This window comes from Electrophorus electricus, chromosome 12 (assembly GCF_041902795.1).
Source record: "Electrophorus electricus isolate QZ-2024a chromosome 12, ASM4190279v1, whole genome shotgun sequence".
Classification (NCBI taxonomy): domain Eukaryota; kingdom Metazoa; phylum Chordata; class Actinopteri; order Gymnotiformes; family Gymnotidae; genus Electrophorus; species Electrophorus electricus.
In genome coordinates, this window is record NC_137508.1 from 8,397,656 (window position 1) to 8,418,927 (window position 21,272).

At 36.0% G+C, this 21,272-nt stretch overlaps 1 protein-coding gene across 2 annotated transcripts in view; it reads left to right on the forward strand.

Moving 5' to 3' along the window:
• The window catches only part of hpse2 (heparanase 2), a 50,322-nt gene extending 32,506 nt beyond the window's left edge, over nt 1-17,816 (forward strand). The window contains exons 8-12 of one of the 2 annotated variants that reach the window (XM_027023732.2): nt 1,534-1,640; nt 2,387-2,501; nt 7,637-7,782; nt 9,926-10,072; nt 15,487-17,816. In XM_027023732.2, the coding sequence (XP_026879533.1) occupies nt 1,534-1,640; nt 2,387-2,501; nt 7,637-7,782; nt 9,926-10,072; nt 15,487-15,649 (678 nt within the window). In that variant the 3' untranslated portion in view covers nt 15,650-17,816. Of the gene's footprint in view, nt 1-1,533; nt 1,641-2,386; nt 2,502-7,636; nt 7,783-9,925; nt 10,073-14,671; nt 14,727-15,486 lie in introns of those variants that run through there. The other variant, XM_081725257.1, reaches the window with a different exon arrangement.
• The last annotated feature ends 3,456 nt before the right edge of the window (nt 17,817-21,272 follow it).

The window sequence follows — 21,272 nt, forward strand, 5'->3', positions numbered from 1 at the left end:
ATAATTCACATATGTCACTGTGCACTCTCATGAAAATAAGACAGGACTTTAGGAGGATAAAAATCAGCTAGTGAATCCATTAGGGAATGTTTCACAATGGAAACAAACGCAGTATTTTAGATTTCTTTGGAAATATGATCATACACAGGACCATAACCAGGAATAGAACTTGTGTTGCCCTCATACACCACTTTGTAATCTCCTTTATGCTTTGTACTATTTCAGTGTTGTTACTACCACAATGTCCATAATGTCTCCTCACTTCTTACTTGCCCTCTTACTACTTTGAGAACTTATTTACTTTATTAAATAATTATTTACTTATTTACTTTATTTACTGATTTACTAAAACCTAAACAAATTCAATCTATAGTTTTACATTTATGTTCACGGATATTATTATTAGCTGACGTCTCCTACAGTTCAGCATTTCACTGTTAGACTGTTTTGGTGGGGCACCATATGCTACTTTGCTAGGTTAGCATTTAACAACTCTATAACAGATAAAAGCATAACAATTAGAGCCAAGTCCATAGCTACCAGCTCTTTGACATTGATTAAAAAAAAACAAATGGGTCGCTGCTGTTTGAGTAGTATTGGGCCACATGCTTTTATGCAATATTGGCTACAATCCACCATAACATTATTAGAATGTCATTGCCGTATTTAGTATAATAATTATGAGATATGTAGGGAGAAGAAACTGGGTCTTGGTGTCCTCATAGCTAGCTATGGCTCAGATTGCACAGTGGTAAGAAAAAAACAAAACATTTATGAACCTTATACGTAACGTTATAATTTACTTTTGATAGTTATAACTATTGATCTTCATTAATAATAAGGAAAGTTATGTTTGAAAAACACCACACAAACATTTTTCAGTGCTAATTATTTAACAAACATTAAGTTAATTAAAACAGCACATGAGCCCTTATATATTTAATAACTGGTGGAACCTCCTAATCCCAACCAGACATTTTCTGTATTTGTTTAGTTCTGCACAGTGGTTGTTAAATAAAGATATCTTTCTTTACTATTATTACATAGATGAATATCAGACATTTTAGGAACCATGCATGTTATTTGTATTACACTGTTCACAACTGTATATACAATATAAGTAACAACAACAGTCCTGAAATAGAACTATGGAGCACTCCTTAAGGAAGATCAAAAAGCCTACTAAAGAAGCTCTACATTGAGTTCTCTCAGGAACTTATGGCTAATTCATAGAACAAATATCCTGGAGAATCCAGAAAATAGAAAATAAGAGAACAGTCTGTGCTGTGTCTCTAATGAAACCAATGGGTTAGTGATCATTCAGCATTATATCACATTAATACTTGCGATATAATGCATCATCTTCAAAGATTTTAATGGTTGTCAAAAAAAATCAGTTGCTCAAATTCATAAACAAATAAATAATCTGAGCTTTATCATTTTTCAATTTTTATTTACCATTTTAGTATTTTTTTCCTGTTTCTTTTATTTAATATAAATAAATAATTATGGACAACCTTTGTCCTTTTGCAGATTGTTCATATTCATACTCCTGAAAAGAGAGTGTGGTTTGGTGGAGTTGGACCTGAATGGGCTGGAGGCATCAACAATCTGTCAGACACATTTGCTGCTGGCTTCTTGTAAGTACCGCTGTACCACCACCTAGTTAAGAAAATAGTGGCATGAATTCTTACCCATCCAAATAATAAATAAACACTTCTATGCATTATTGTACACAATTATATATTACTATAATCTTTGCACTAATGTACATTATAATTATGTAAGGCATAATGTACAACAACCAGCTGCTCATTTTTGTGAAATCAAGAATGATAGGGAGCTCAGGACCCTGATGCGGCTTTCATTTTGTGATGATGTGCATGATCACACTAATTACACAACTGTGTAAACAAGATATCGATGTGATGTCACTAACTAATGGTTTTTAATTAGTTTTATTAGTCAGCTGCCAGCTTCCACTAAAAAAAATACTCAGATCTACTTAGCTAACAATGGTCAAGCGCTGGTTGCCTATAGCAACAGTTTCCACAAAATAATTTCTCAACCTCAACCAATCAGAATTGATAAAGCAACAGTACAGAAAAGACTGTTATCATAATGGCACACAACCTGCAGGGTTATTGATTTTATGCAAAAAAAAAAAAAAAAAAAGAAAAAAAAAAGTAAAGCAAGTCCTGAACATTTCAAATATGTTCAGCTCTGTTACCAGCCGAGTTATTTACCATAGCTGTAAAATAATGGTAGCACACACACATACATATACACACACACTTATAAAGTGTGTATATATATATATATATATATATATATATATATATATATATATATAAAAATATGTTTGTGAATTTTTAATTTGGCTTAGGTGGCTGAACACTCTTGGAATTTCTGCAATGCAAGGAATTGATGTTGTACTTCGACACACTTTTTTCGACTATGGTTACAGTCACCTAGTGGACCAGCACTTCAATCCTTTGCCTGTAAGTTAACTCTCAGTTGTAGCAATGCAACAAAACAATATGGTGTAGCAGGGTCAAATCCATAGACAAGCCTGAGCACCTTTCCTTAAATTTGAAAATATTACAAATAACAGGCATAAAACAGGTGAATTCTGATGCAGAAAAAGGCATGGCTATAATAAATAGCATTTTCTGCTCTGAAACATACAAATAATTATAGGATTATAGGTATGTTGTACTATAAAGGCATGTTATATGATTATAGGCATGTTGCACTTACATACATACATATTTTTAATTAGGCATGCCTATCTTATAAACGCAATTTATAGGTATACAATTACAGAGGGCAGCCTTTAATTAGTAGGTATATGTTTATAGGTTTATAGGTTTATACTATCTATCCTATTAATCACTAGTCAGTTTTTGACCACAGAGCCACTGCTGCCTGTTTTTGTTTGTTGGTTTGTTTTGTTTTGTTTGTTTTTTCAGACCATTCTTAACAAGCTAGTGACAATGCTTCTGTGCTGACAAGGTAATGGGTGTTGCCTGTTATGAGTGCATCATAAACAGCAGAGTTTCTGGAGTTTTTACAAGTGTAAACAAATTAACAATGAGCAAAATATAATAAGGAATGAACAACGAACACTTGCTCATTCAATAATGGACATTCAAAAAACATTTTTGGAATTGTAAGAAATATTATTTTAAAAATGTAATGAATAAATACAATATTAAGACAATTTAGCACAGCATTTATAATGTTTACTGACCTCCAGGTTACACTCTCTGCCTTGCTGTGAAGCTCTTTCAGTCTCACGAGCCAGTGAAGCTCGGAGATGGTTCTCTATAGTCTGTTGCCTGGGCACTTTGCAGCCTTTCCCGTGGGACCTATTAGCCAAGATGAAAGGTGTTTAATGGTGCTGAATACTGGGCAGCTGATGTGAGGTATAATTGTAAGTTGCTTTGGATAAAAGCATCAGGTGCGCTGAAACTCGAGCCCTCTGTCAAACAGCCGAGTACAGTGTCACCTGGGCCCCCACTAGCCCCCAAACATGTGTGCTCCTCTGTGGGTGTGGAACAGCTAGATCCTAACAGACATGCAACCTGAGCTTAGACCATTCTGTACGTAGCTACTACAATGACACGAAACACCTTCATGCTAACAGGCCAGACCAGCTTGCACTGAGTGCCTCACTCTAGTAATGTTTAGAGGTAAGCCGCCTAGAGACAGGGCTAGCAAAAAAAAAAATCAATGAAATAGTGTCTTGGCTTTCTATCTATCTATTGATCTAATATATATATATATATATATATATATATATATATATATATATATATATATATATATATATATATATATATAATTTTATTTTTATTTTTTTCCCCTATTGTTTCTTATGTGAGGGTGTTTTAATACTGCTATTATGTTGCTATTTTTCTTTTTTGTTTTGACTACAGTATAAAACAAACAAACATTTTGGAGTAGAACTGCTTAAATTTGATAAGGATTTTAAATAAACCAATTACATGCTATTGGCAGTTGGACAACAGTGGGCATGGAGGTTAAACTATTAGTAGTTGAGTTTTGAATAGGCAATGAACATGATATTGTGAGATCTCACAGTATACACTGCAGGGACTTTGACACAACTACAAGGAACTGAATTAAGAAATCAGTGCGCAGACTGGCCAAGGATAAGATGATTCTACCTTTCATAATAGCTTCATAATAGACTGGAAGCAAGCTGCCACTGATAGTGTTTTTGTCCCAGCCCACCACTGTAGAGCAGGACCCTTCAGGCTACTGTCTCAAGATTTAATCCAGGAGCCTCACACATAGCTAAAGGGAAACATTTTTATCAATTTATAATCATGCCAAGATATTATGAAAATTATTCACTAATGATTCTCAACAACAAAGTGAAAATTAAGGAACATCTTATTTCTAAATCAGGCTTTGGAGTAAATATGGTGATATACTTTTTTTAGACAATGGAAAACATGAAAAAAAAACTAATATTTGGATTAACACAACTTTTTAAATTCAAATATATGTTGAAACTTAGCTGGTATGATAATACACAGTGTGACATCATCATGACATAGGGGAACAGGTAATATTCCAGATCTAAGTTATCTTAGCCCAACATGCCTATAAATGATAATCCTGTATAATTCTGTTTCTTGTTTGACTTTTGTCAAAGCCTTCTCATTTTGACAAGTTCAATATCTCTGGTGAGTCTTAGGAATAGCTACCCCCTGCTGGGATCACAATGCTTTAAACATAGCTGGGTGTCTGTGGGAACTGCCAGACTTCCCACTGTGAGAATTCACAACAGGCCCAACCTGTCGGCCTGCAGAGAAATTTATGTCCCAGCCCACTTTCTTTAATCCTTCACTCAAGCCTGCAGGGACAGCTGAAACCCACTGCCTCTCCATGTTTTGGGTCTAGCCCAAAAATCCTCTCCTTCTCTTCCTAGTCACTTGGCTTATCATTTTCCATTTTGTAATTCCACTATTTTCAGTTTCTCCCAGTAGTTGTCATTTTTTTTCAATATATGTTGCAAGAGAAGGGAATTCATGGCTGTCAAAGGCTGCCATTAGGCTGATCTATGACCAAGTAAGGTAACTACCAGGTATCTTAGTCTTTAATGAGTTAATCACAACACAAAAGAAAGTTTAAAGTTAGTTTAAACATATTGAAATGTTCAAAATACAGCCTATAGAGCTATTAGTCAATAAATGTGTTCATTTTGACAAATAATTATATACTGCACTTCTCTAAATCACTGTCATAATTATTACATTACTATTATTGCCTGTTATTACTGGGTCTGTATATAGTTAATCTGTTATCTAAGTATTGGTGTATAGTTAAATACGTAGTTATATAGTCTATAGTTATGTCCTTTAATCTTAATGTTTGTGGCATTAATGAGGTCTTTGTAAAGTCTGACTTCAGTTTACTATTGTAAGTTGATGTGGAATTACTGAGACATTATTATAATGTGCCCAACAGTATGCAGATTGCTTTGTTGCATGTTCAAAAATCTGCATCCACATGACCGCCATAGCTTTACTGTCCCAAATTTATCATAAGTGAATCCCATGCTGAATTTCGAATTTTGAAAATACTGACATATATTTTTTTGACCAAGTATGCAGATGCACTACAGGCTCAGTTATTAATAAGGGTAGTGTAGCTGTGTATTCCTGAAGTTAATTAGGAGGTTGAAATAACTACCCAATACAACTGCCACCCTCCAGATGCCCACTACAAGGCAGATGCAGCCATCTGAGAATAAGCACATACAAAACTGCAGCAAAGCTGCACCAACTGCAGCAACTTTTTCATATCATTTTATCAGCTTCATCCGATGATATTTTGTGGCCCTTTGAGCCATCCCTTGAAATGTTGGAATTGCTGTTAGTGAGAATAATTTTGAAATTATTTCAGTATTTAATCTATCATATGTCACAGTAAGAAGAAAGTTCTTTTTAAAAAAGGCATATTTGGCATTACATGAAGTTTCAAAGTAAATGATGTATATTTTAATTTGTGGATGGCAAGTGATGATTTTTGAACATCCAATAGTACATAATGTTCTGCTAAGACTAACTTTTCCCTTCACTATACTGTAGCAGAGATCCAGTATGGTGCTTGCTGCCGGAGCAAATTAAGTTAAAGCTTCCCCGAAAAAAAAAAGAACCCTTTAAATGTTGCCATATGCAAGATTGCATGGGAACTTCCTGATGCACACATGCTGTTTCAAATCCTTTCAATTAGGTATTGAATTTGGGAACTGATGAGACAATTTAAGCTAAACCTACTGTAGTCATAAGCTTGACTGACAGACAGCATGTTGATTCTATTTGCACAATTAATGTTTGTTAATATTTGTAATTATAAACCCACCCTGTATTGTGAACTCCCTGCTATAGTAATAGTTTTGTAAAACCAGGTCATGTTTTGACTACAGATGTTACAGGGAGGAACATTTGCCTATTTATATATTCAGTGTGCTTGTGGCATTACTGTGAATTTCTAAAACTCAATGATTTATAAAGTCCCTTGCACAATACTAAGGTCCATTTAAGGTAAGCACAGAATTAGATTTCTCAGGACACACGTCTCTCAGGAAGGTGATTGTGTGTTCTGGCTTCTGTGCCACAGAGCTGGCTCTTGGGTCTGGCGGTCAGAGCACATATATACCACCTGCAAGATCTGGATTTGAGAAGGTGTGGTTGCTGCCCTTGTTGTGCCAGTATCCAAGATGGACAAGGAAATTTTACATTCCTGGGTCATACTGAATTGGTCATACTGAATCTTAATGCCGTTGTCAAATTCCAGAAATAATTCGACTAATTACAGCAGTTATGTAAAGTGTTATTGACATGGTCATTTTCTTATTTGACAGATAATGAACTACTACCAAATTAAAAGTGCTTTACAATAAATGGATGGATAAATGCAAAAAGAACATCCATAACACTTTTGTTTCTAGTGCGGTGTATGGACTAAAGAATAGGAATGTTTAAAAGTATACAGTTTTTCTTATTGACAATGAACAGCAAGCTTTCTTTATATTGCCTTGAATTCAGTGGAAGATTTTGTTCTGGTCAAAGCAAAAAATGCTTCTAGCTTATACAAGGCAAGGCTTACAAATAATATCTGTAGTAGTATTTCTTCATTTTCTTGCGCATCCAAGAAAATGTCTGTTTCAATAAAAAGCCGAGGCATGGGTGGGCTTCTTTAACCACTGGATAAAAGCACACACAATCCCTACAACAGAGGAGACTGATATGAGACATGCACATTACAGCTGTGATTCTCCATTTGTTTTTCACACTTTTCATCTTCATTTTAGGCAAATATTTAATTCTTACCACAGTGAAATTAAAATTCTTTTTAAAGTTGACATATACTGGGATGAATAACTTGCCTCCTGTGGGCAAAGAAACACTGTCTACCCTTCTTATCTGAGCCAGAATCTTCAAATATTTTTCTTCTTCAGCTAAGATCTACTCTAGTACTCCACTAAGACAGCATATATTAACCTAACATGTGTGTTGACATGCCTTGGCCCTAGTAAATATAGCCAAGAGGGCTTTTCTTTTGTCACATGTGCTATATGTGTGTATTGGTGTTGCAGGATTACTGGCTATCTCTGCTCTTTAAGCGCTTAGTGGGCCCCAGGGTGCTGGCAGTGCATGTTGCTGGCCTCCAGAGGAAGCCACGCCCAGGGAGAGTGATCCGAGACAAGCTGCGCATCTACGCACACTGTACCAGCTCTCACAAGTAGGTTTACCAATATGCCCCTTAAGTGTGCTCACAAAATAATAAAAACCTAAAAATGAATTGCACATTTGTAATGCTGTATTGTGTTAGCACACTGCAGTAGTTAGACCAAGGTAGGTATAGCAGGTAGTCTATGGCTATGGCCTGCATATACTTTAATAGTGTGAGTAAGACCTTGCTGTTTGAATGTCATGCCCAGAGTGGTTAATGTTGTTCCTCATATTTGCTTATGTTGAAGCACATAAATTACTAGACACCCACTCTTTCAGAGTGACTACTCATAAAATGTAACAAGTATCATTTATCAAATATTCAGAAGCTCTTTCTACTGTCACAGACTTGCTGAAAGGCAGTAAAGGCCTTTATCCCAGCTATGTCAGGTTAGAGGGTCTAGGGTTTTTTGGCTGAGGAGCAGCAGGCTAAGGGGACAATAGGAGGGTCTGTCCCCAGACCAGATAAAAAATGCCACCATCCCCTTTGATGGTTATCATTTGCCACAGGATGATGTGCATGGGGCTTGCCGGCTTGTCAACAGCAGTGTAGGCTTACGGCCCACAGACCTCAGCTCAGTTACAGGCCTGTCTTACCACAGCTCCTCCTGGCACCTGGGCTGAGCTTCTTGTACCTTCATCCATAGCTGAAGCTTAACCTTTACATTATATGGAACAGAAATCAGGCTTGAGAAATGCCCCCATATCAAATATTCCTTTACAGCAATGAAAATGCTTTGATCAGTTGACAGTGAATGTCAATAAGTATAGTGAACAAGCACTGATGAGGTCTTGATTAGTTGGTCAGGAGCTACAGTGCCCATGGATGCTGTTGGCCATGAAACTGTTGGACACAGACAGCACATATCAGGTTGCAGGAGGAAACCTGAGGGCACAGACAGCACTGCCAGCTCTGACACAAGTAGAGTAAGAGAGAGAGAATTTTGGGCTTCATCCATGGGGTTCACTTCTTCCATATTGGTTGGAAAAAAATTGCTTTTGAAGTTGGTTTGTGATCTAGCTGAACAGCAAAGTCCAACTAACTTCATAAAGTACTACATTGGTCATTAAACAAAGGGATGACCAAAAATTTTACATTGTGAGGTTTTTGTTCTATTAGTGGCTAGAATGACTGGTTCAGCAAATCATTGACATGTTTTAGCAAAGCCAACTCATCAAACACCCTTATCCAAAACAGGCGTCTGTTTTTTCCCCCCAGTTCTCTCTGCTGCACCAGAGGCAGCATGGTTTGTGCTTTCCATATTTCTTCTGAAGCATTCACTGACATCAAACAAAATATTAAATGTTTATGTTCCCCATGCAAATTCTTGAAAAATGCAGTTTCACAGGACAGTGTTTATTGCCCTTCAATCTTTTTTGTCTGATCTAATGCAGCCAGATAGAAAATCTCTAAGTTACCAAAGTCTATTAAAACTGAGACACCGCATACATATTAAATATGGATTGTTTATTTTTGTTCCTTAGCCTTTTTCAAATTAGTCACTGTATGCCAAGGTATAAGGATGAACATGGATGGGAGGCCATGGGAGCTGCACTCAGAGAGATTACTAACAGGCCTGTCTCACAAAATCCAAGCTCTGACCTGCTCACTTGCTCCTTTGCAACATGTGGTATTCACTAATGCTGTGTTGTTCTTGCTTTTACATTAAGCCCATTATTGAATTTTATCATGTTTGCTTCATCCTTTTGGAAGATATTTAGCTTTGTTTAATATCCCTAAAGTCTGGTCTTCAGCAATTTTAAACCAAAGTGCACTGCTTATGGTAAACGCCCACTGTAACATAAGCACCATCATATACCACACACAGCGCCATTAAGCTTCAAGTCAGATGTGATAGGGGTTCTGATACTTAGCTGTGATAGAAAACAGCTCTTCTTTCCCAGGACCATCCAATGTTCCCTTCAGCTCATGACTAAAACACTGTTTTATTTGGCCATAAACTGAAAATAAACAGCAGTTCTAAAGCTTAATAAAGTGCTGCGGGTTTTTTCTGTATATGGAATTTTAGGACTGCATTTTTCTCTGTTCATCTGAACTACTGCATACCATGTATGTGTTTTTTAATTTGTTTTATTTCTTTTTTATTTATTTTCCATCACTTCATGTACTTTTGTCTTGTCATTCCCTGCAGCCACGGTTATGTCAGGGGATCCATAACAATTTACATAATCAATTTGCATCGGTCACGAAAGAAAATAAAGCTGGCGGGAACATTACGAAATAAAACAGTTCACCAGTACCTGTTACAACCTGCTGGAGAAGATGGCCTTCATTCAAAGTAAGTGCAGGATCAATTGATTATGTAAACCTAAAACATGGACAGCATATAATTTATCCACTTCTGCAATATGCGATGAGTGATTAGAAATGTGTCACACTAAATGTCCACCTTTACTAGTGAAAATTTGGAAAAAAAATGATTAAAATAAAAGCCTATACCCTTGTTGAAAAATGTTCTATGAGCATGTCATGAGACATTTCTCTTTAATATCAGCTATCTGTTGTTCAGCTCATTCACACTACAATGCCTACTGTACTGAAAAATTGGTTTCCCAATTTACTGAAACTATGTAGGTAACAAGGTTGCTGAATGTTCCCCAAACAGATTAGTGTAGAGTGTGTTGAGATCCTAGATAAAGAGCTGAGGTAATTGTTTTCTGAAAAAATAGCCAGCTGCTGCACCAATACTACTTCACCTTTCACCAGCATTGATCTAACAACCTAAGCATGAAGGAAGGGACCTGAGTTACAATAACAGAATATTGTCTGCTTATCCCCTCAGATCAGTTAAATGGGCACTGAGAATTTTCCCATTTTGCAATCATTTTAGGATTTCATTAGAGATTAATGGGTCAAGGATGTCAAAGTACAGGTGGGACAAACAAGCCCATGCCTTCTCTATAGTTGAATATAGTAAAGTTTATTCAAAGTTTTTTTGCCATGAGGTGTTTGGAAAAGAGATGATAGCTTTCTTATCAAACCAGATAGTCTGTTAATTTAACATTGATACATTTTTCCTGTCCCAGTGGTTAAGTTCATGCAAAGCATGGTGTAGTTTTATTTTTGTTAAGCTATTTATACATATAGATCATTCTGTTTGTAATAATAAATGTAATACCATTAACAGAAATACTCACTCTCTACTCTCTATGAGAGGTTTACCATTTTGGTAAAGTCAATTCTCTGTGACATATGATGTTTGATAGAAATAACTGAATGAGTATATGTCCCATGGACATTATACTCAGCTGTGACTTTCAATCAAAAAAAAGAAACTTCTGTTTAAAGCACACAGTGTAGCTACCAGCACCAGAGCCTTAAAAGCAACCATACTGAGATGACTGGATCCAATTCATAATAAACACAGCCTAATGGCTGGACTGACAGCTGTAAATTCTTAATCAACCTCCGCAACTACTATATTTCCTAGAACAAAATGAATGACTCACATTTGAAATATGCACCCTTTCGCCAAAACAGGAAAGCCAGTTATGCTTGAATGGTACAAGTGTCCAAGCAATACTGGAGCTAGCTGCTAGTGGTACCATAAAGCCAGGAACAAAATATACCCATCAAAATGGACCATAAATTTGGATTAGCATAATAACTTTGTCTCTGCTTATTGAAACTGAAAACAAACGGACTGTGCAGTGATAAGGACCTTTCCCCAGAGCAGCTGCTGGCAGCAGTTTGATCAGTATTTAAATGTTTTTGGTATTTCTATTATGATGATGCTGATTATGTATAGCAAAGTGAAATATATTTTGCAGTGATAATTATGGTGAAACCATTTACTTAACTAGGTCCAGAAAATGTTCTTATCATGAAAAGCTGGCAAAAGGCCCTGAAAGATTTTAGTTACACCAGATGTAAATGAAATCCAGTGAACAACAGTTATTATTTATGGCATATGCATTTTCCACAGTAAAAAGAAAAAAAGAAATACAAAAGAATTTACTAAAGAAGGTTGCAGAAACCAATTACCAATTATATTTAAAAGTGCAATCCATCATACAGGCCTGAAAACATAACAATAATTACCTCTTTTAAAAGATTTGTTACCATGTTGAATAATTGTAATCAATTTACCATAATATTTATCATGAAAATATGAAGCATGCTTGACAGGTTCGTCTTTTTCCCCCCAGAGATGAAAGTTAAACCTTTTCTTGCACAGTGCATAACCATCCATATGCCACCATTGGACTACTTGGTTCTTTCAGAGTAAACAATGTGTAACCTAGGGTTAATTTGACTGTTTTAAACTGGCCCCTGTAGTCATTAGATTGATTAACCCAGATCTCCTGCAACACATTTTTTTTTTCTGTGTGGTAAGTAATGACAAAATATGTAGGGTATTTATCTCTTTAGAAATGCCTAAAGCTCCATATGGCCCGAATCAGTGCCTCCCAGACCAAACTGAGTGAATAACATATACAGGCAGACTATAAAGTTACTCATGACACATTCCTATTCTAAAATCTTCCGCAACTCACACGCAGGCAAATTAAATGTTCATTTTGTGGAGTTACACATGAACACTCTCAGACTTCACAGACAAAGCCAGTTATTTCTGAGATGTTCTGTAAAATGTGCCCTGCAATGTATAGTGAATATTTTCCTTTTTTGTTCAGTTTAGACTTTTCCCATGTTCAAAAATATCTTCATCTGTTTAAGACGTAGTTTAGGAGGAAGAGGAAGTGTATATTAACTGTACGGTTTGTGAGCTGAGAAAGTGTTTTGCTTTTGTATAGCATCTGGGGTGATGCTGGAGTTACTTCCAATTCAGTTGTCATAAACTGTAGCACACAATGTGACTGTCCGTTAGCCAGTAACATACAAGTATAACAGGAGGGGAGTAGCAAAGATAAATTGAGCTTCAATAGGATCTGCTGAGCACAGTACTGTAGCGCAGTGGTGGCATTTTTAAGGGGTTGTAGAGCTAGATTCAGGGTCAGTTAATTATTATTTTTCTCCCTTAATTGCTGTACTTATTAAAATACAGTTGTTTACCACATGTAAAATGTAATTATAGTGTCTAACCTGATTCATCTGTAACTGATTTTGCTACATTTTTAGTTAAGGCGTTTTTGTCATCTTTTCATTGAGAGAAATAAAAAAACAAACCTATAACCTTATTGCTCTCAGACTTACAAGTCTACTTTATTCTGTCTGTTAATCTGTTAGTCCATTCTAATTGAAATTGTTTTTGTCGTATCTTTAGGTCCCTAATGTGATATCATTAGGGACCTGTAAAGTAAGCCTTTTTTTCCTGCCAAGACACACCTACATAACATGATTGATTAGCCATGCCATATAATTACTGACTAGGAGCAGGGTGCAAACTGAATCTTTAGTTAGTTATAAAATAATTCTGAGCATGCCAGTTGTACCAACTCTGGTATAGGTTTAGGGAGGATAGAGCCTGCCTTTGCCCATCCAGCCAGTTATCATCTTTAAGGGGAGAGGGGAAAAAAAAGAATATGAGATAGAACATGAGAGGCCCATAGAGAGATTGTTTTACTGAATAGCTTAAGGTAATTAAATGACAACACTACTATTCCTTAACATAAGAAGCCTAGAGTTTATTGCAGATCTATCTTTCTGAATGACTAGGAAGACTATTTTTTTTAGATATATAAATTGTGCTCTCTGGAAACCTTGTGTACTATTGTACACTGAAAATTTTCCTAAGCACGGTGTACTGGAGTTACTCTACAGAGAAATACGACGTTTTGGGTAGCGGCACTTTATTAGCAGAGCAAGCCTGCCTGCCTCTCCCTCCCCCTTTCTCTCCAATACATTTAAATCTGACTACCATCTAGCTAGGTTAGCTAACCAGCTAATAAACACGGTTAATAGCTAGGCCTATGCTAATCTGGAAACGGTTTACAAAGAACGTGGCCAAATAATGTTAAATAATGAATTAGGATAAACTAACATTTCAGTGATAATATTTTAACAGTAATCTAGACAATAATGTAATGGTGACTATAGGCTAGCTATCTCCATCGTTAATAAGATACGCAGTTCTACTTGGCGCAGTGAAACGCAAAGCTGCGTGGACCTTTCTTTGTTGTTGCTTGGAATGTGTCCGCGCTGCTGTTTCGGCGCAGCTTTTGTCACAGTAATCTCTCTCGCACACGCTTGCATCTGTAGCCAGGAGCTGCTCCAGCTCAGGCATATGGAACCATTAGGAGACTTAAATTGAATTTACATCGTAGCTTAAGGAAATGCAGATACTACCTTCTGTCCAGGCCTTAAGTGTAGTGCCACAAACCATGTGCTTGCATACCTCTCCTTTCTGCTTTCAACTTGCAAGTATAAGTCATTCCTGTGGAGAGAGGTGATTGTGAAGATCAACTCTTGTTCTTTGGCATGGCTTCTGAAGCATGCTGTGTCACACTGCATCACCATACAGCCTGCAGCAGGATTCCAGAGGGATTCCTGGCCGACAGGCAACACGGCAGGCTCTGAGTAATCTCAGAATCCTGATCACTTCAGTCTGTGGTATCACAAGGTGGAACAAGATGCTCCGATCAGTCTTTCATCTCGCAGTGATGGCGAGGTAATAGAATATCTCACCATAGTGGAAAAAGCGATAAACCTGAGCTTGCAGGTCATACTCAATAGTCCATAAAGATGAATGAATGCTAAAGGTTGCTTTTGCTGAGTTTGAGCTTTGTTCATATTTGATACATTTTTATGATCTGACCTCTAATGTGAAGGTCACTTGTCAGTTTTGTTCTTTGGATTTTGGGTGATTCCGTGTTCATATTGCCTACAGGAAAATAGGTGAAGCCTCCTTTAATTGGCCCCAGTTTGTTTTAATAGTGATCCTAAATGTAGATTCATTACGGATTTGTTCTTTCACTAGGGATTCCTAGGATTAATTGTGGATTGTACTGCCATGAGCTCATTGATCTTCTGAAAGGTCTGAATCTCAGCTTTTTGATATAGTTGAAAATAATTATGTGCTTAATTGGCATTTCAGGTTGTAACTTAATTATAAAAAACTGAGTAAAAAATCAATATCAGTATAAAGATGAGACTATCATCAGTATGATAAATCATGATGAATCTTTATTTATATGTTTATCATTGTCTCTTTTTATTCTTTCACTTCCATCATGCAACTGTGGCGCCATCCAGTGGATGAACAACGCAATAAATCGTTTATATTGTAATGTGACTGCACTTCTAGCAATGCATGAAGCTAGATTGTATTAAATCTGGAATTCTTTTTTGTAGTAGTAGTTTTCCAGAGTGGATCAGTTCTTTCTATGACATTCCAATAGTGCTAATATTTGTGCAGCTGCAGATTCAAACAAGAAGTACATTTGTTTTTCTTTCAGGAAATCAGAATGGCACAGTCTAGTTGTCTTAACAAAGGGATAATGGAGATTAAAATGAGCTAATGGGTATTCCATAATGTCGTGTGTATTGGATGAGTGGATTGAAGTTTACAACACTTGTAAGCATTAATTTTGAATGGCATGAGCTGAAACATGTTCACCTTATAATAAATAAAATAACCTCTTGTTCATATTTGTTGAGTGTGGGCATCCTTGCTTTCTTTGAATTCTGTATTTTGTAGAGGCAAATGCATCAGAAGGCATGCAAAAAGCATGTGGTGGAAGTTCCTCATTTTCCTGGGATGTTGTTTTGACTCATGTTATCTCTATTCTACAGGTCTGTTCAGTTAAATGGTGAGCCCCTGGCCATGGTTGACAGTGACACATTCCCTGAGCTGAAACCACGGACACTAAGAGCAGGGCGAACAATAGCTATGCCACCCTTGTCCATCGGTTTCTACGTCATCAAGAACATCAATGCTTATGCCTGTCGTAGATAATATGCACTTGCTGACCTCGGACCTGTCAAGCACAATACAGCAGCCCCTCGTGGCTCCACCCTGCCTCGCCCTATTCTCTAACACCCCAGCACAGAAAGGACTGCCCTTCATGGAAGTAAGGGCTGCACTGAGGTCCTTTCAATGGCATTACTTTGTACTTGTTTTGCAAGACCAACTCAGTTTCTGGACAAGCATTGTTGTTTTTGCTTTCAGCTAAGGTCATGTCCCTTTGGGTTTTATGGCTTCATTTTTGGGGAGAATATCAGTGGAGTGCTTCTTTAATCAATACAAAGTCTTAAGTGTGTTTTGTCTAGACATCTTAGCATCATTGTTATGGTGGTCAACCTAAAATATAATCTAATCGAACTCCATATAAGATCCAAAAGTCAATGACCACACTAGCTAATACTGTGTGTATACATTTCTATACATTTACACAGTGGTGAGCTGTGGTAGACCGTCATGGTCTGTGTTGCTCTTCTTTTAAGAAACACTAAGCCAGCAGAAAAAGAAGGAGAGCTTAGCAGTGGGTAACTGGCCAAACACCTGGTCCATTTCCTCTTCTCTTTTTTGTGATAGTGTACATCAAAACTTAACATTTAAATCCTTGCCATCACAAATTATAGACTTTAGAAAGTCTTAAATCTTAAAATGCCCTTTATCCACCCTTTTAAAACTTAATATAGAATTACATATTTTTTCTTTTTTGTTTTCACTAACTATTTGGGGTTTCTGAATGGACAACCCTGAAATCAAGTCAGTGTCAGTGGTATAAAGATTATACAGTGGTATAAAGATTGAAAAATATCATGCAGTACATATAAGTGGATTTAAACTGAATAAACAAAAATGAAACTAAATTAAACATCAATGAAAACCTTTATCACACATAATATATTAAATTTATTTACAAAAAAGGAGAGTAGTATTTTTATTTTTTTTTATATTCAAGTAGGACAATCAACAAAGGGCACTCAGTCTGAGCTATGGATAATACAAATTGTGACAAAGAAATGTATTTGCCATTTGTGTGTAACTCAGGTAATGAGTGATCACCAGTCATGCAGTCAGGTTATAGCTATTCTCTTTTCAGGCTACAAACTATTGGTTCCCTTGTACATAATACACTCACACTGCTTTTTGCCATAGCACTGTAAGCCTGTGTTCCAAACAAGTTCCTCAATGTCAGGCTGTACATATATAGCTCTGTTAGAACTGTACCCAGTACTACCTTTGAGAGTTTATTGTATAGACATGTGTACAGTCAGTAATTTGTGCTGCTAGATATTTGGTGAATATTAAGCTTGATAAGTGGCAAACTATTTTGAACAGATCTGAAAAATTGTTCTGTGTACATAAGTTATCATAGATTTTTAGGTGTGTGCTTGTTCTTTTTATATTATTTATAGAAATATGTATTTGTATATATATTTTCCTGTTAAAGGAAAACATTTGATTGTTTAATTAATTGTTAATTGTTTATTGTTTATCAATCAATTATATGTTTTTTTCTGTGCAGTGTATGGCAGAGAAATGCAGTTTTAATAACTAATACAAAGGCACAGTGCTTGTCTACTCGTGTAATACAATGTTTTACACAGGATGGGATACATTTATGTTCATGTGCTTACAATCCAATGCTAAAGGTTCAACTGTATGTATAACTAATTATAAATCTGAAGGTGAGAGTTATAGGTTATATTGTGGAGTCTTTAAGACAATGTATTATATTTCATCATAATGAACAGCTGGATGCATACAGTATATATTGTGACAATCTCATAAGCACACTGTTAAATGCTATAAACCCCTTCTGAAAGTTTTGACTAGAACAAATTTTATGTGCTCTTTATTTTTTTTTTTATAAACTATTTTCTCTGAAGTGCATTTGATTGATAACTACACAAGGAATATGTAGCACACCAAACTAAATCATAGCACATCTTGGTTCACTGCAGTTTCTTCCACTTGAGAGTTTATCATATGTCAAATTCAGAAGCTGAAGTTGTAAAATCACAAAGGTTTTTCCTCTATGAATGTGTTTAAATGGTTTTCCTTTGAGTTGTAAATATTGTCTTCTTTACAAGAGCAAAATTCTATTGTGGGAAATGTCTGCAATTTAATATTTTTGTCTAAAAATATATTTACAGGAATAAAGTTATAACTGAAAAAAAGTTTGTTCCTGTACAAATAAATTAGTTTATCATCATTAATACAGCCTAGCAGAGCTTCTGTTCAGCAGGTGGTTGCCAAGAGTAATCTAATGCAGAATGCAGTGAGCTGACTTTGCCTCCATTCCTCTCTGACTGCTAGAATCTAAATCAGGAAATTGAATACTGCTGTATGCATTTGTTTATGAAACTTGCCCCATCCAGTAATGAAACACATTTAAGAGGTCTTGGCTGAGAATGATCTATTTTGCTGTATCATCAGCTATGACATTATTAATTTACTTATTCTTAGACAATGGTGAACAGGTGGTATAGAATCTGGGTAAGGATGTGTTCTGTCCAGCCAGATGGAACATGGGGTTGGAACACAGTGTTGCAGCATTGTTCATTAGTATGAAGTAAGACAAAAAAAGCGAAGTTGGTGGGGTATACCTGGGTCAGCTCAAACAAATGGCAAAAATAAAGAGTGACAGAAAGATCCAATAGAAAACCAGAGGAATGGAGCCTTATGTCACATCAGGCTGGTGGAATAGATCGACTGACAAGCCTTCAAAGAGCACTGGCTGCATCTCCAGCCTAGCACTGGAGAGATCACAAAGAGAAAGAGCCAGCCTGGCCAGCCAGGGGTTGCTGAGCGCACATCAGCAGATGTTCCCCTTCCCAGCAGCTGCAACCAGGCTTTGTTGTGGGATGGGAGAACATTGTGTTGTCAGGACAGTGTTGTGAAGCAGCCCATGATGGAAACCATTTGCAACCGAGCAAATCAGCATCCAAAAGAGGTTAGGAGCAATGGGAAATGGGACTGGGCATGTGCCAAGCTCCATGTCTGTCTTTTCAAAAAGGAACACAATTAAGTGGTAGCCCAGTTAGCGATGTTATGTGACCAAGAAGAATATCAGTCACTAGATGACGGCTTCCACTACTGTTACTCATGGCTGGAGTCATCGGAACATTTTTTATTAGTATAAGTATTTCATTTCTAACATAATATATCTTTGGCTTTTTTGCCATGTCTCCATTCTGTATTTTTTGCAGAGATCTCACACCTTAGAGGATATTTCAGGCCTTAAATAATACATAATGCAGATGGCTGAAATGGGTAATTATTTACATAAATATCATTGTGCTCTACTGTGAACTTAGGGAAACATGTCTCCATTTCACATATGGTTCATCTTAAATGAGTCAACTTGGTCCATTTATAAACACAGTCCTGGCTCATTCTCACTTGGGCTTGTTTGGTAAGGAGCCACAAGAACTGACATGACCCAGCGGCCCTTTATGAACATATTTTATCATTCAAAGATATTTATCTCCGTTTAAACCATGGAACATACTTCAAGGAAAGCTATTTTGAAAGATGAATAAACACCAACTTGAAAACATGAAAACATGCATAGTTTATAGGAAAATATTGAAGCTTCACAGAAAACTGATGAGGGAGAATTCAGCACAAGAATAAGAAAGCAATTCTCATAGAATCACAATGACAGACAAATACCCATAGATAAGAAATTACCTGCTGAACCTACCTCAAACTAGCAATCTTCATGTGTAAGCAAAAACATAGGGATCTATTATATGACTGAGCAAGGTATGCCAAAGATATTTTTTATTTTGTAACCTTTCTTAGCATGTAAAAAGTCAACGGAAAGTCACCAGTTTGAAATCTGACTGTTTGCCAGCATAATTTAAGATGAAGTGCCTTGTCTGTTGGAAAGAGTCAACATACCTTTGCGTGACTGTCCTGTGTTAGCCATGCAAACTGTAACCAAATCCAGCGTGAAACTGTTTAGATTTTTGGACCCATTTGGAGTATTCGGAGCCATTTGCCTCTAAGTCAGGATGGTGGATTTCATGTTTACACTATGTATACAGTAGTCATCTTATATGAATTTTGCCTTTTCAGGGCTAAATAGATTAGGTACTGTCTTAACAATATTACATTTCTACCATTGGGACTGACAAAACTGAGGGTCACAAAACAAAATAATTTTTTTTAACAATGAGGTATATCCCCCCCAAAAAAAAAAAAAAAAAAAGATTCTGAAAGCCAAAATCAATTTGCCCACCATTTGAATACCAATAATTTAGTAGTCTAAATTATTAAACTAAAGGACACATTAATTTGATTCTAAATTTAACCATATTATTTATATTACACTGTTATGTCTGATTGAATGTGCACAGATTACATTTAATCATATATTAAAACAATTATGCACTAGCCAACATTGGTGAGTTTCCACTACTACATTTGAAAAATAATACAACTGGTTCTCTCTCTCTCTCTCTCTCTCTCTCTCTCTCTCTCTCTCTCTCTCTCTCTCTCTCTCTCTCTCTCTCTCTGTGTGTGTATGTGTGTGCTATCAGATTTTATCAGACTTGTATGTAAGTGGTGCCATTCAATAAATAATTATTAATTATTGATTCTGAATATATGTTGGTGTTAGTGAGAAGCCACTTGGCTTAATGGTGCATAAACAGGTTTTAAATTCTATTGGTTTTGTATAATATATAGTTTTTTTTTAATGTTTCATGGCTTTTAAGTATATTCAAATGAAACAGAATATATTGATTGGATTTTACAGTAAACAATGGTGTTTTTTTGCTAGCATATTGCTTTGTTGTTGTTGTTGTTGTTTTTTTTTTTAGAAAATATTGTTGACCTGGTTCAGAAATTGGTTTCCTCTAAAAGATAATGGTTTAATGGTTTTGGTGGTATATGTATTGAATTGTTTTTATATTAGTTGTTTAACATTATTTAAAATATATTACTGTGGCCAAAAAAGTTCAAATTTGTAGAAAGGAAATGATGACCATTCTATTTGCTTGCAAATTAAGCATGAACTAAAAAAATATATAAATAATGTGTCTGGGAAATAAATTGTACCCCTCAAAAAGAGGAGTTAAATATTAAGTGAAAGAAATATATGTAAATATGTGAAGAAAAAAACTATCAAATTGGGGGATTGTACATGCCACTTGCACTGGCAATTACAACAATCAATTGTCCATAGGTATATTGTTTGGTATAAATGAAAAAAAAAAACTAATAAAATAAAATAAAATTAGACTTACTTCATACAGGGGTCAAAAATGAGATATACATGATAGAGATATGAAATCGAACTTGTATAATCTAAATAGATACAAGAGTTCAAAAGCATCTGTTTTTTCAAGTGGACCTCTACACTAATAATGGACTCAGTGATGCCAAAAAGTTTCAAAAGTGTGGCTAGGAAATCTGCTAATTACAGCCCATAAAAGTAGTTACATATTAGTGAAATGCCACATTCAATCAAAATTTAATATACAATTGTGGAAATTGTCCAATCTTTGTGGTCACAATAAACATTTGCATTAAAACTCAAAAGCCATTTACAAGGCCTTTATAGAGCTATTCTGTTAGTGTGGCTGAGAAAACTAAAACTTCTGCTGCTCAATTTAGG